This window comes from Rhagoletis pomonella, unplaced genomic scaffold (genome assembly GCF_013731165.1).
Source record: "Rhagoletis pomonella isolate Grant_MI unplaced genomic scaffold, Rhpom_1.0 Rhpom_scaffold_00013, whole genome shotgun sequence".
In the NCBI taxonomy this organism is placed as follows: domain Eukaryota; kingdom Metazoa; phylum Arthropoda; class Insecta; order Diptera; family Tephritidae; genus Rhagoletis; species Rhagoletis pomonella.
In genome coordinates, this window is record NW_023458567.1 from 13,723,826 (window position 1) to 13,736,875 (window position 13,050).

Below are 13,050 nucleotides of genomic sequence, written 5' to 3' on the forward strand. Positions count from 1 at the left end.
TTTTTAAATCAAAAAATTTTTAGAGGTCGCTCAAAGCGTTCGAAGTTTTGCATGTGGGGAAAAAACAATTTTTAGTAGAAATGGTATGGAATTCTTTAAAACACAATATTTTTCGATCGGAAAACTCTGGTTCTCTTCGGGAGATTCCCAATAGTAACCAGTTTATTTTATAGGTCCGCCAAAAACTCCAGAAAATGCAATGGAGGGACCGAAAAAAATATTTATTATTAAAAAATTGTAAAAAAAAGAATTGGCTATTATTACTAGAAGTCTCCTGAAGAGAGTTTTTCGATCGAAAAATATTGATTTTCAAGACCTCTATACGATTTATACAACATCGCAAGAAAAATTAGAAAAAAGGTTTTTTCTTAACAGCGGTCGTCCCTCGGCAGGCAATGGCAAACCTTCGAGTGTATTTCTGCCATGAAAAACAGCTTCTCATAAAAATACAATCGCCGTTCGGAGTCGGCATAAAACTGTAGGTCCCTCCACATTGTGTGACAATATCAAGGCGCACGCCACAAATCGGAGGAGAAGCTCGGCCCAACACTAACATATGTGTAAGCGCCAGTCTATTATTATTATTATTACTATACCATTTCTACGAAGATTCGTTTTTCTCCCCATATAAAATACACGGAAAACTTTGAGCGCTTGAGCGACCTCTATATTTTTTTTATTTCAAAATCAAAAATAGGGGTATATTTGTTTTTGATATAGAACAATCCTAGGGGGTGAGAGCATACGAATTCCGACTTTACTATTTCTCATGCATTTTTGGACTAACCTAATATACATACATATTTTTTCCCTGCAAGAAATTCTGAAATTTTCCACTTTTTATGCCGCTTTGCACCTCACCTTAAGCATCAAATTTCAAGTGTTTCGTCTTTAAAACACAATGCAGGCATGAAAAAGCATTTACACTTAATATAGGCCCGCTACCATATCATATTTACAGCAATATCCTAAACAAAAGAAAAAAAGAACAAAAACAAAGTAACGAAAAAACACAAGAAATGATACAAAAACTACAAAACAATCAAGAAACAGTAGTCGGTCTTAATTTTCGCACCCAATTGTCAAGATGCTTCGTGTCGACCTCACCTTGATTTTGTACTGACGAGGCCGGCAAAAAAAAATGAAAAACTTGAGACAAAATGTGAAAAAAGTGAATGTGATTAAAGAGACAAAGTGACTAAACTGATATTTACGCACAAAAAACTGGAAGCCATGGTGAAAAAACAAGCGAAAAAAGTACTCAGCGACAACAGCAATTAAACTTCATGCGCTGCTATTATTTTTAATTTTTCGCCTATAGTTGTCGCCTCCTTCGCTCTTACTTTTTAAACTTTTCGTTTATTTTTTCTATTCCTTTGTTTTTCTACTCTTTTTACCAATGCTTCGTTTTTTTTTGCTGTAGCTCAAATTAAGCTCACATCGCTTGTATTCTTAATGTAATTTGTCGATCTTGCACCACTTCAGCATGGATTTTTATACGAAAATTTTTGATATTTCGCAAAATTTGGGCTTAAATTTGTCACATAGTCGCATTTATAGCGTAACACGTCGCATATTTTATGATTTTTGGGATAGTGAGCCGAGTAGTTATAGCATCGATTTTAATCCAGGTGAGCAAAATAAGTTTAAAATGATTTTTTTTAACAATTTTGTGGTAGACTTTTACTTAGTTAAAGAATAAATTCTAAATCAATGTAAAATGTATAAGGATAATTAAGCAGTAATGATTCGTATCCTATTGACTTTATATCTTTTAATTGGGATCTTCTATATTGACAAAACAGAAACTCTTTTTGAGAGAGGTTTATCGATTCTCAGAGTACTTCAGCATGTAACAGGCTTACATATAGGCTTAAAACTCGCCTTCGTGGAGACTGAAGCTGCTACCAAGGCCCTTTTTGTCGGTAGCGACTAACTCGATATGCGTTCAAGTTTACCGAACATCACTGGAGTCACTTCGACATTCCATATATCTACAGTTCTCGGGGCACAGTGTTATAAGAGGAAGAAACCTGAGGTATTACTAAGAAAAGTGGTTCAAAGAATACACACAAACTTCAATATGATTCCTGCTGGGAGGTTCTGACAATCGCTACGCTAAACTCTCATCGGCAAAGTTCTCTAAATGAAAAGCAGTCGACGCTAAAAGTATACACCATGAAACCATTCGCAGCTGCTTTTCTTTTAGAGATTTTTGGCAATCAATATTACCGATAGCGATTTTCAAAATCGCATTGCCGTTTATACAAATTGAAAAGGCTTTCAAACCTGATCGTTTTGTAGTGGGCCATTGGCCACTTCGCCAGCATTCAGCTATTCCTAGACAAGTGAGCTGTGCTACAGAGAAAGCGAAAGATGGTCACTTCTTCGGCAGAATTTGCATAGCTAAAGGGAAAATCCATTAGAAGGTCAACTAGAAGGAAAACTAGATGATTCAAAGGCACGCGGGGTGAGACCTGGGCAATTTATGTCCTGGTCATCGCAGTCGTCTTGTGCGGCTTCCGAATGAACTCTTTACTGAGAGCTGCCCTTAACCTAACCTTGTTTAATTGAGCATTTTCAAAAAGCCAAAAATTACCTAATAAAATAGTAGAAAAAAATACCAGCACATAGGTCAACCCTTGATTTCTTACCTCAGATTTGGACTCAGTGACAGCCGTCAAAGGAGCTTGGCTAGTAGTAGGACTGCTTAGCCTCACTATTCTATTGAAAATCGCTAGGTTCTATAGGCTAAAAGAGAGCCTATCACAAACTTCAAGAATTGGCTGTGTTTTCCGTTTATTTATTTCTTATGAACTGTAATTGGTATAATTTTTTACTATGAAAGTTGTCCTTTACTCAAAAATTATATATTTAATACTACTGGCTATATAATTTGAAGTACTCAAGCAATAAATTATAAGTTGCTACATATACTTGTAGCAATGAGATGCACGCTGCGGTGATGCAGGCAATCGTGCCTACCCATTGACAGGTAGTCAGCAGCTTAAAGGACAGCTGACGTTGTAGAATGTACTGCATTCATATATATTTATGAATTCAATTGGAAAGGTAACAGTAGACTGCAATGATATCTAACAAATACACGTAGCAGGAATCAGGCTAAAAAGCAGCTGGTTGCTGTAAACACAGGTAGTTCATGGAAAAAGATGTTTATATGTATGTACGAGTATGTACTTAGTAGCAAGTAACATTGGCAAGTGAGTGGATTGAAATTATTTATGGGCTATTGGCATTGGTTTGAATAATAGGCAATCCATTAATCAAAAGGGATATACGAATTTAGAGGCTATATAAAAAATATATATATGTAAAAAAATCGAAAAATAAAAAATACAGAATTTTTAAATTAAATAAAATCGCAATTTTTTATACAATATCTCTAACTATTTAGTCTTAAAGATCTTGAAAATTTCAAGGTGTTCTTTTAAAGATATGAATTTTTGAACCTTGTAATTTTTTTTACAATTTCTAAATTAAAAGTATATATGTATGTATTAAATAAATAAAAATTGTTTAACTTTACCTTATTTATAGTTAGCACACAAATTTTTTACGTTAAAAAATTTATGTCTTAAAAACACTCCACCTTAAATTTACTCGGAACTTAAAAAAAAAATTTAATTCAAAATTCAATAATTTTTTTATTTTTCGATTATATGGAGGTATTGTATACAAATTTTTTAAAAGTTTTTGCTTCTACATATTTTGTAACTGCACAATTCTGTAAATTCTTTTATTTAGCGATTTTGTAGATTTTTATTATAGCCTTAAACATCATCTCTAAAAGGAGATTATAGTTTTTTTAGTTATTCAAAAAATAAACTTGTAAAATCCCAGACATTGTGAAATTTGGAATTTTGCATAAAAATGGATTTCCTTTGGCAGAAGTTCGTTATATGATAAAAAAGTTTTAACAAATATTCATCCAAATCAAAAGCGGTCGATTCGAACCGTTTCTCTATTTGGCATGGATTGACCCATGTACATATTTTTTATATTCCTTTAGTATGTAGTTTTATGGACATTGTGGCCACATTTAAAGCACAATCAAATAATTATACATTGCTATGAAATGGCGTGGTGAAATGTCAGCTTTGTAAAAAGCCTGCATTCAATGCAACAGTCTGTCTCGTGCAACACCGTTAAATGCCTGTAATAACAAAACAAAGTTGTTGAAGTCTTCTTGCACAGCTGCTAAGCAACGGTTTAGCTTTTAAACGATTTGTTGTTAATTATGTTTGATTGTTAAAAAAAAAAATGCCTGCAAATTGTTGTTCACGATACATGTTGTTGTTAAATTATTGGCATTTTTTTGCGATAATAAATCTTTGTGTTTCTTTTATTGTTGTGCAAACAATTAATTTTGCGCTCTATTCAACAAAAATCTTTCACATTTTCGCTATTCACTTATACAAAACTACATAACCACATACTTACATACTACAGTGGCGGTCAAAAGTGGATGAATGGTGTTTCGTTTTGAATGTTTACGATGTTTTTCCATGCTAAATTTTTTTGATATTTTTTACAAAAATATGGTTCATGCTTTAGCAAAAACCATATAACTCACACTTTCAAACTTTATAGTGTTAAGAAAAATTTTACAACATTTTTATCTAAATTTCGAGCTTCTTAGCCAGGATTTTTATAATTTTTTTTTTGTATGCAGTTAACAGGCTCATAAACTTTTAGTAAAAAATGTGCAAGTTTTGAGGGGCTAAAAAATCGCATTGATTTTTAATAATTTTTTTTTGTTGTTGACAGCGTTTTGCGCTTTTCTCTATACAGACATTAATTTCTTGTGGAAGAATATGCACAAGACCGTTTGCGCAAAGAAATAAAAAAGTCAACGCCAGTTTTCTTAAATTACGCTATTTATATGAAAAAAAACACAAAAAAAAAATTATTAAAAATCAATGCGCTTTTTTTAGCCGCTCCTTGCACTTGCTTATTACTTTACTAAAATTTTATAAGCCTGTTAACTTCATACCCAAAAAAATTTATAAAAAATCTGGTTAGAAAGCTCGAAATTTAGATAAAAATTTGTGGAATTTTTCTAAATTTTTTATAAAGTTTGAAACTGTGATTTAAGTATATGGTTTTTGTTAAAGCATAAACTATATTTTTATAAAAAAAAAAATAAATAAAAAAATTACCTTGAAAAACATTGTAAATATTAAATGCGAAGCACCATTCATATACTTTTGACCGCCACTGTACATTATTATTTATGCTGCAAAACCCGGCAGAGAAAGTGCTGTCGAAGTAGTTTATGACCATTACGTGTTCCTTCTCTTTTGAAATTAAGGTCTTTAAAATTTTTTTTGCTAGCGGTCGTCAATGCATTCTAAATTTTTTTTTTGGTTCAGCAACAAGTCCCCTTTTTGGCGCTGTTAGAACTAGGCTACCTTTCTTTTCAAGCAGCGGCCTGCTAATATTGAGATTTATTCGTTGCCTTTCTGACGACGCCATAGTTGATTTAAATGTTTGAAAAGGCCTAGCTTTTGCCGGCCATACGGGTCCATGTTAATTCGTAGAAAAGAAAAGCTTTAAAATTTTTTTTAGCGTTTATGGTATTTTTTTTTTTTATAAGATCGAAAAATTTTTTTAATAGCTTTTGACCCTTCGGTGGTGGCAATAGCAAACTTAAATAAAATAAAAAATTAAAAATATCAACTGGTAACAAACTAGTCCCAAACAAACTAGTTACCATTTTTTGAGGGTAAGCTAGTTTGTAGCTAAAATGGTAATGGCAAATAATGAAATTAATTTTTATCTCCAACTAGTTAAAAACTAGTCGCAAACAATTTAGTCCCCATACTTCCAAAGCTTACTAATTTGTAGCTAAATATCAATTATTCTCGCCAGCTCTACTTTTTCGCATAGGCTACATAAATAGAACAACAAATACTAACATTAAACAAACCAGTTGTCTTGAAATGAAATACATACTGCATTTAACGCCGTGGTTGTTGTTATTATTGCATTCATGATCAGCTGCAAACACGAGTGCAACATCTGCCGCCACCACTAAACGCGAATTGGTCTCAGTCAGTGAAACCGGCTTTTGCAGCATGTGCAGTAATTTGTTAATTCTTATTGTTGTTGTTATTGCTGCGGTGCATCAATCTCTTTTGTTTTTGTCGGTGGTTTCATTAGTTTTGTGAAAATGGCAATTAAGCTGGTACACAAATTTTTAACTGTCAGGTGTTTGCTTGTCATTTTGCGGCAATAGCTGTGGTTTTTGTTGCTGTTCTTCAGGTTGCACTCGCGCTACCTCTACTACCACTGCTAATCGTACACTTGTAGTCTATTGAGGCGCACACAATATTCGCTGATCGTTGGTCAAAAAGCGATGCTTTGCTGCAGCGATTTCTGCGCTTACTGCCGTCTTCTTTTTGTTGCTAAACATTTAACATAGTTTATGAGGTTGTAAAAAATACTGTCAAGTTGTAATAGTTACTCGTAGAAGCAGTAATACTTAACGTGTAGTTGAAAATTTTCTCACAGATATGACCTGCTTAAGATATGCCCATTAGGGTGCCTTTCCAAAAAAATTGCGGAATTATAAAATTTATTATATATGTGTATACAAAGAATATTTCGGAAAAATTTTAAGATTTGTGTGACCTACTTAGACCGATTTGAAAATACCTCCAAAAATCTCATTATTTTGATTCTGTTGATAAAATTTTTTACCATTTTTATGCACATATTTTAGGCTTAACGATTCTGTCATCATACAAAAAAAACTATTTTTAAAAACAAATTTTATTTATAAGAAACTCGACTTTTGGAGGTATTTTGAAATGGGTCCAGCTCACGTAAATCTTAATATTTTTTCCAAAATATATTGCCGGGAAGTCTTAAAATATAATAGATTTTATAATTCCGTTGGAAAAAAGTACAGATTTTTCTTTGTATGGAAAGTGATGCACCCTATTATGCATACAGTGAGGAGCAGAAATGAGTACACAGTGATATTTGTTAAATATTTGCAAGGTTTTTAAAGTTAAAACAATATGAATCGAACTTTCAAACTTTATACAGAGCTTAGAAAAATTTATCAAATTTTAATTAAAATTTCAACTTTTTAGTCTGACTTTCTAGAATTTTTTTTGAATATGCAGTCTGGTATTCCATTACCTTTTAGTAAAATCGAGCGTAAGTTTTAAGCGGCTGTAAAATAGCGTTGATTTTTAATATTTTTTTGCTGACGGCGCAAGACCGTTTGCAAAAAAAAATAAAAAATCAACGCCTGTCAGCAAAAAAAAAAGATTAAAAAAATCAACGCGATTTTGCGATTTTTTTTTAATTTTATTGAAAATTTGTTAAATTTTTCTAAGCTCCTTATAAAGCTTGATTTATATGGTTTTGGTTAAAGCATGAAGCATATTTTTATAAAAAATAACAAAAAAATTTTAACTTTAAAAACCCTGCAAATATTCAATAAAAATCACCCTGAACTCATTTCTGCTCCCCACTGTACATATATGCATTACATAACTATATATGTATGATTTTGTAAAACACAAATGGTGTAGATAAAAGCAGTAGTTTATTAGTTAATGCAAAGTTCAAGTAAAAGGAGCAAAAAAGATGCGAAATTTGGCAGCTCTTGCACTTTCATGAAGATTTCGAAATAAAATTAGAGTTAAACTGGTTTCAGATCTTCAATACATTCCACTCGATATACATATTTATAGTGTAGTTAAGACCACTTCTAGTTAACTGGATGGACGAATTACATTCAAGTAGACCGCAAATGGCTGACTCAGCGTTCTTCATGCCTCCTAGACACCAGGATAAATCGAAAAAATGCCACTTAAAGTTGGCATAACGCCAAATACATAAATTTTACAAGGGATGACGGAAACTCGAATCTGCGAAAACTGTTGAGGGGTGAGAAAAAATGTAGCTGATTTCACTTCCTGAATCAAATTGTATCGTCGCTACAGTCGAGGCAAATATCCACAATAGTACCGCAGTATTCATGTACCCACATAAGTTGCCACCCTTGATCCTTTCGAGACTGAATTGACTATCCTGTAAAAATCTGGTATAATTTTTGAAAAAGTGCAAGCGTCCTTCAGGGTCTTTAGGGTAGCTTTTCGGTCACTGCAGCTACCGTGAGTGCTTCAACCTCCGATGGCGTAAAGTTCAGTGCCTAAGACAACCTGGTGTTTTTCTCCGGATGTCATCCATTATTAGTTTTTTTTTTGTCTTAGACTCGTCAGTGAAGAAATGAAAATGCTAAAAAAAACTCACCATTACTCTCTGGAAGACAGCCAGTAGTACACGCAGTAATTCCTCTGACATTAGTCTAAATAATTCCTTATGTACAGAAATCGTGCTACATTCCATAGAAATACTGCTGACACATTTTTATTATCGCGAAATGACTGAATTCGGTTGAAAAATGAAGAGCAACACTACTGGAAAAGCACGGAAGGCAACATACTGTCTAAATTCTCTAAAGCCTTAATTCCAGAAATGTCAGCAAGAAGAACCGATGCTCTCCTTTACGTTACTCTGCACGAAGTAAGATTCCTACAGACTTTCTTACTGGCCCTTGCTGGGTAATGAAGCACTTGCCCTTAAACGTAGGAGTTGAGTTACTTTGAGCAGTGCAGTTTGTGCCACAATGGATAGACAGCAGATCACATTTGCCGCTGTGAAGCCTTTACGAGGTCCAGACTTCTCTTCATAGGATCACCGTCCAATGATGTCAGGATTCACCAAAGTCAAGTTGTGGTTTAGAGTCATACAACCGAAGTAGTAAGGAAATCTCTTGTTAGTATCATAAAAGACCTCTGTCGAATGAACTTTACTGTTGATTTTTAATCGCTTGAAATTTTCTGGTGTTCTCTTTTGCTCTCAAGCTCAGTTTCAGGCTCTCAAGAAAAATCTCTAAAAAAAAGTACTTTACCGTTGCTGTAAATTTTATTGTATGTAAAAATAAATACAGTTACATACAGAAGTAACTTTTCGTTTTTCAAAATTTTCAAAATTTATTTTGTTAATTTTCAGTTTAAAATATAGCTCATTCTTTAACAAAAACCATATTTACCGATCTTGTAAACTTTGTACAAATTTTACAAAAATGAATCAAACTTCAAAAAATTCGCATCAAAATTTCCTACTTTTTATTCGGAATTTTTAGATTAATTAATTTTAGACTAAAAATGGCCGTTGACTTCTAAAAAAATTTTTTAATTCGTGGGTATTTTTTCTTGAGAGCTTGCAAGCTGATTTAAAAAATTTGTGTAGGAAAAAATTTCCTTTTAATTTCTAGAGCGTTTTTTTAACGAACGTGAAAAAAGGAGGAGGTATGTTACTGGATAACTGTGGACCACGTGAACGTTTTCTATAATTATTATGTTTATCAGAAAGATGGCACTCCAAGCGTGGTCCCATACTAATTTAGTTTACTTCCAATAGTTAATTGGATCAAAAAACTAAAAGTAAGTACTCCTAAATATTTATATGTGCATTGAAGTAAGTTGGTTTTTTTTGCTTAAAATTTTTTTGTTTATATGAAACTTTTATTTTTCTTGAAAGCTGGACGAGCAGTACTATGCTTTGAAGCATTCCTTATGCCTGATATCCACCAGGCTTTAAATGACAAAAAAAAAATTATGAAAAATGTTTGGCATTAAAACATAGGTTTCCTTACGTTAAAAATAAAAGCCATTAAGTTTATTTCCACACGTCATTTTTTTAATTAGAGAAATATTTTCATTTGTTATTTAATTGACTAATGGAAATTCGGCATCATTAAATGCCTAGTGGAAATTCGGCATTAGGTATAATAAAAAAATGACTTTTAAGAAATTTTACTCAATGCAGTAGTGAGTTGAGATTTACCAAACCCATACAAATGCGCTTATAGCAAACAAGAGTATGTTATGTGCATTGTGTTCGCAATAAATGCGTGCCACAGGCAAAATTTTTATTTCATTTAATTTCTCAATTTTTTCTACTATTTAACCACACCATTAATCAATGAAAAAACATAGAAAATTTATTATGAGCTTATCGTAACATACATATGCATAAATTAAAGAGCAATAATGTAACAAAAAATATATAAAAATTGCGAAGTAATTGTCTTCCGCAATTGAAATATGCTCTCCTATGCCTGCGTTGAAAAGTTCAGCGTACATAAATATGTATGTAAGTGCTCTCGAATCGCTAGAAACACTGCTCTTATTATAAATGAGCCGCACAAAAGTCACTGGCAGGCAATAGGCAGGTGGTAGGTAGGCAGTCAGCCGCAATCGACTAAAAACACACTTGTGCCGCGGCACGCTTGCGCTTTTCATAGTAATCACAAAACAGCAGCACAATTCAATGAATAATGAATAGATAATGGAAATGAAATGTGTTGCAACATATTTATGTACAGCAATGTTGCCATACAACAATGTAGCGCAATGAGTGCGTAGAAAGGTATTGCGAAAGAAAAAAAAGCAAGCAACTAAAGAGATACAATCAAGCGGTAAAAATTGTAATTAAAATACCGACTGACTGACTGGCTGATTGCGTTCATTGAAATGTTTCTACATAAACGCATTCATTGATTAACGCAACCACAACAGGTTGACTTGCGAAGAGTGGAATTGAGAGTAGAGCAGGTGGTTTTAATGTTTATTTTATCGATAGAAACTGTACACTCCGAAACTGAGTAGTTGCGAACTGGTGCACTTTAAAGGAATTTGGCATACTGAACTGAACAACGAAAGCGAGTTCTCTCACACCCCCATCTGAAATGCTAATCTGGTCTAGTAACACGGATGTATGGGCTAATGTCCCTATGCCAAACGTCGAATCACTGTGTTCCAACAAAAACGTTTTGAGGACAGTGACCTGGAAGCCTAAATTTGAGTTTGATGTTGAGTTCTTCCGACAAACCTCTACCTGTCTGTCTTAAAATTTACTTACCCCTTCCTCTAGCTCTTGCTCGAAATTTGATCGGATGGAAGTGAAGGAAGGAAGAGTTACTTGGGGTCATTCTAAGTACGTAGCGATCTAAACCCTGACTGCAAAACGTGCTGCTGCAACCTTATCGGCAATGCCTACGAACGAAACTGCGAAACTAGATCTCGATTGTGTACTGGCGACTTCTTAATTTGCAATGAGTTGCTACGATACCATTCTTAACTTGTTTTTAGAGAAACTAAACGCGTATCCAATCTTTTCTTGTTGCATGCCACCCATGAATTTCTTTGTCTGGCGCTTTCCAGCCACTTGATTCCATCAATAGCTCTTTCTTCTCTCCTCCCTTATCGGACTATGTGCTTCCATTGCAAAGTATGCTAAACTTAAAATGCCCCATAAGTCTGGTCCGTTGCACCCTCTTTAACTTTCTAGATTAGGTTGGCCTATTAGTTTATCGTGGCTGTTCACATCTAATGCTGAAAGGATACAGACTTCGGCTGTCATGGGCTCATTGCGATATTCTAATAGGACATTCTTTACTCTTTTTCCCCTAAAACTTAAACCAATTCGCCGTTCTTACAAAGGTAACAAAATCATAGCTACTAGCCGTTCTCAGTTTCGCTAGACACTCAATAAAGCAGTGCTGGAATGAATGTCGATGGGCCCTCGCCAATGCGTAGCAGTGACACAGACAATGTTCTACACTCTGGTATTCCTCTAAATTGCGGCGCCTACGACAGAAGTCATTCAATTCTGTTCGTGATTAGCTCGATTATATGTCGAAGTAGTGGTGAATCCATTCTGAAGAATAGGCTAGATTTTTCTTACCCAATTTAGGCCAAATGTGTGACGCTATCCCACCTGTGGACTCTGCAGACCATCTTCTATTAGCCTCTCCGCTAAAGTTATTCTCTAACGCGAGTTGGTAGCGGTATAACCGCACTGAAAGCGGTACTGATTGCAGACAAAGGAGGTTCCCTTCCTCGCCAGTTCATCTGGTATACAATGAATCGATATAGCATTGTGACCTGGAAAGAATTTTCACAGTGAAAAGGTCGAGTTGCGCCTTTCGCATCTTTCTTGATAGTCCTCTACCATGGGCTCCATACTTTTTGAAAAGAATGGTGGCACTGAACCGATCTGCCGCAACAGTCCTGCCAAAAAAAACAAAGAAAACAAATTATTATAAATTCCGTTATATTTCTAGTCGCGGGGCATATATTTTGCATTAATAGTTCGTCAAGCTTAATGCGCTTAAGATTAGGTGTATAATTATTCCAATCACGATATCCGCTTATCATTCATATCCATAGTATTTTGTGCGCCTGTGGAGCATTTAAGTGCGATCGATGGCGAGCTGCATATTACGTTCGCCATATCCGTGTATACTTTTTAATGCATGGTTTGCCTTTTTTCCTTTTGAAAAGTGCTTACTACTTGTAATGTCGAAGTTGTGTTTGCATAAAATGCGAGACGCTTAGCCACAGCTAAAAAGCAAAACAATTTCTCAATAAACAACAGCCAACGCTGGGCAAGCAAATAAATAAATATGCAACAACAAATAGATATAAACAAAAATTAATATATTACCTACAGGAATATATTACCAACTACAATAACAATAGCAAACAAGCACAGAAGTATCTGTTCGAGCGAAACCGAACTTTATATACATACCCGGCGCACGTATCAAATATCGGTTTTTCAACTTTCTAGTAACTACATGATAATCAAGGGTATTTTCACCGATTTCAAACAGTTTCCTTTTTTTTGCTATGAGGAAAGGGTTTTAAATGCCTTCGGATCCCGTCGCTCCTACGTGAGTGCTGTAGCCGGCTAAGACAATCCCTCCTCCTACCCTGGAAACTTCTCTACCCTGGGATCACCTTCGCATTTCTTCAAGGTAGAGAGAATTCAGGATGGACCCTAATTGGTCAGTGTCAACTTAGTGAGGCGGACAGTACTTTCTTTCTCTTTTTAGCACTTAGCGCGTCTGGACTCTATGTTTAATAAGACTTAACGAAATAACTGTACCATGTTTGGTAGAAATCGATAAAGCGCTTACCATACCCATTTCAAAAAAAA

General features: G+C 34.4%; 1 protein-coding gene across 1 annotated transcript in view; it reads left to right on the forward strand.

Moving 5' to 3' along the window:
* The first annotated feature begins 1,486 nt into the window (after positions 1-1,486).
* The window catches only part of LOC118748360 (ras GTPase-activating protein raskol-like), a 26,935-nt gene continuing 15,371 nt past the window's right edge, over positions 1,487-13,050 (forward strand). Inside the window, exon 1 of the mRNA XM_036482733.1 lies at positions 1,487-1,631. Coding sequence (XP_036338626.1) covers positions 1,487-1,631 — 145 coding nt within the window. The remainder of the gene's footprint in view (positions 1,632-13,050) is intronic.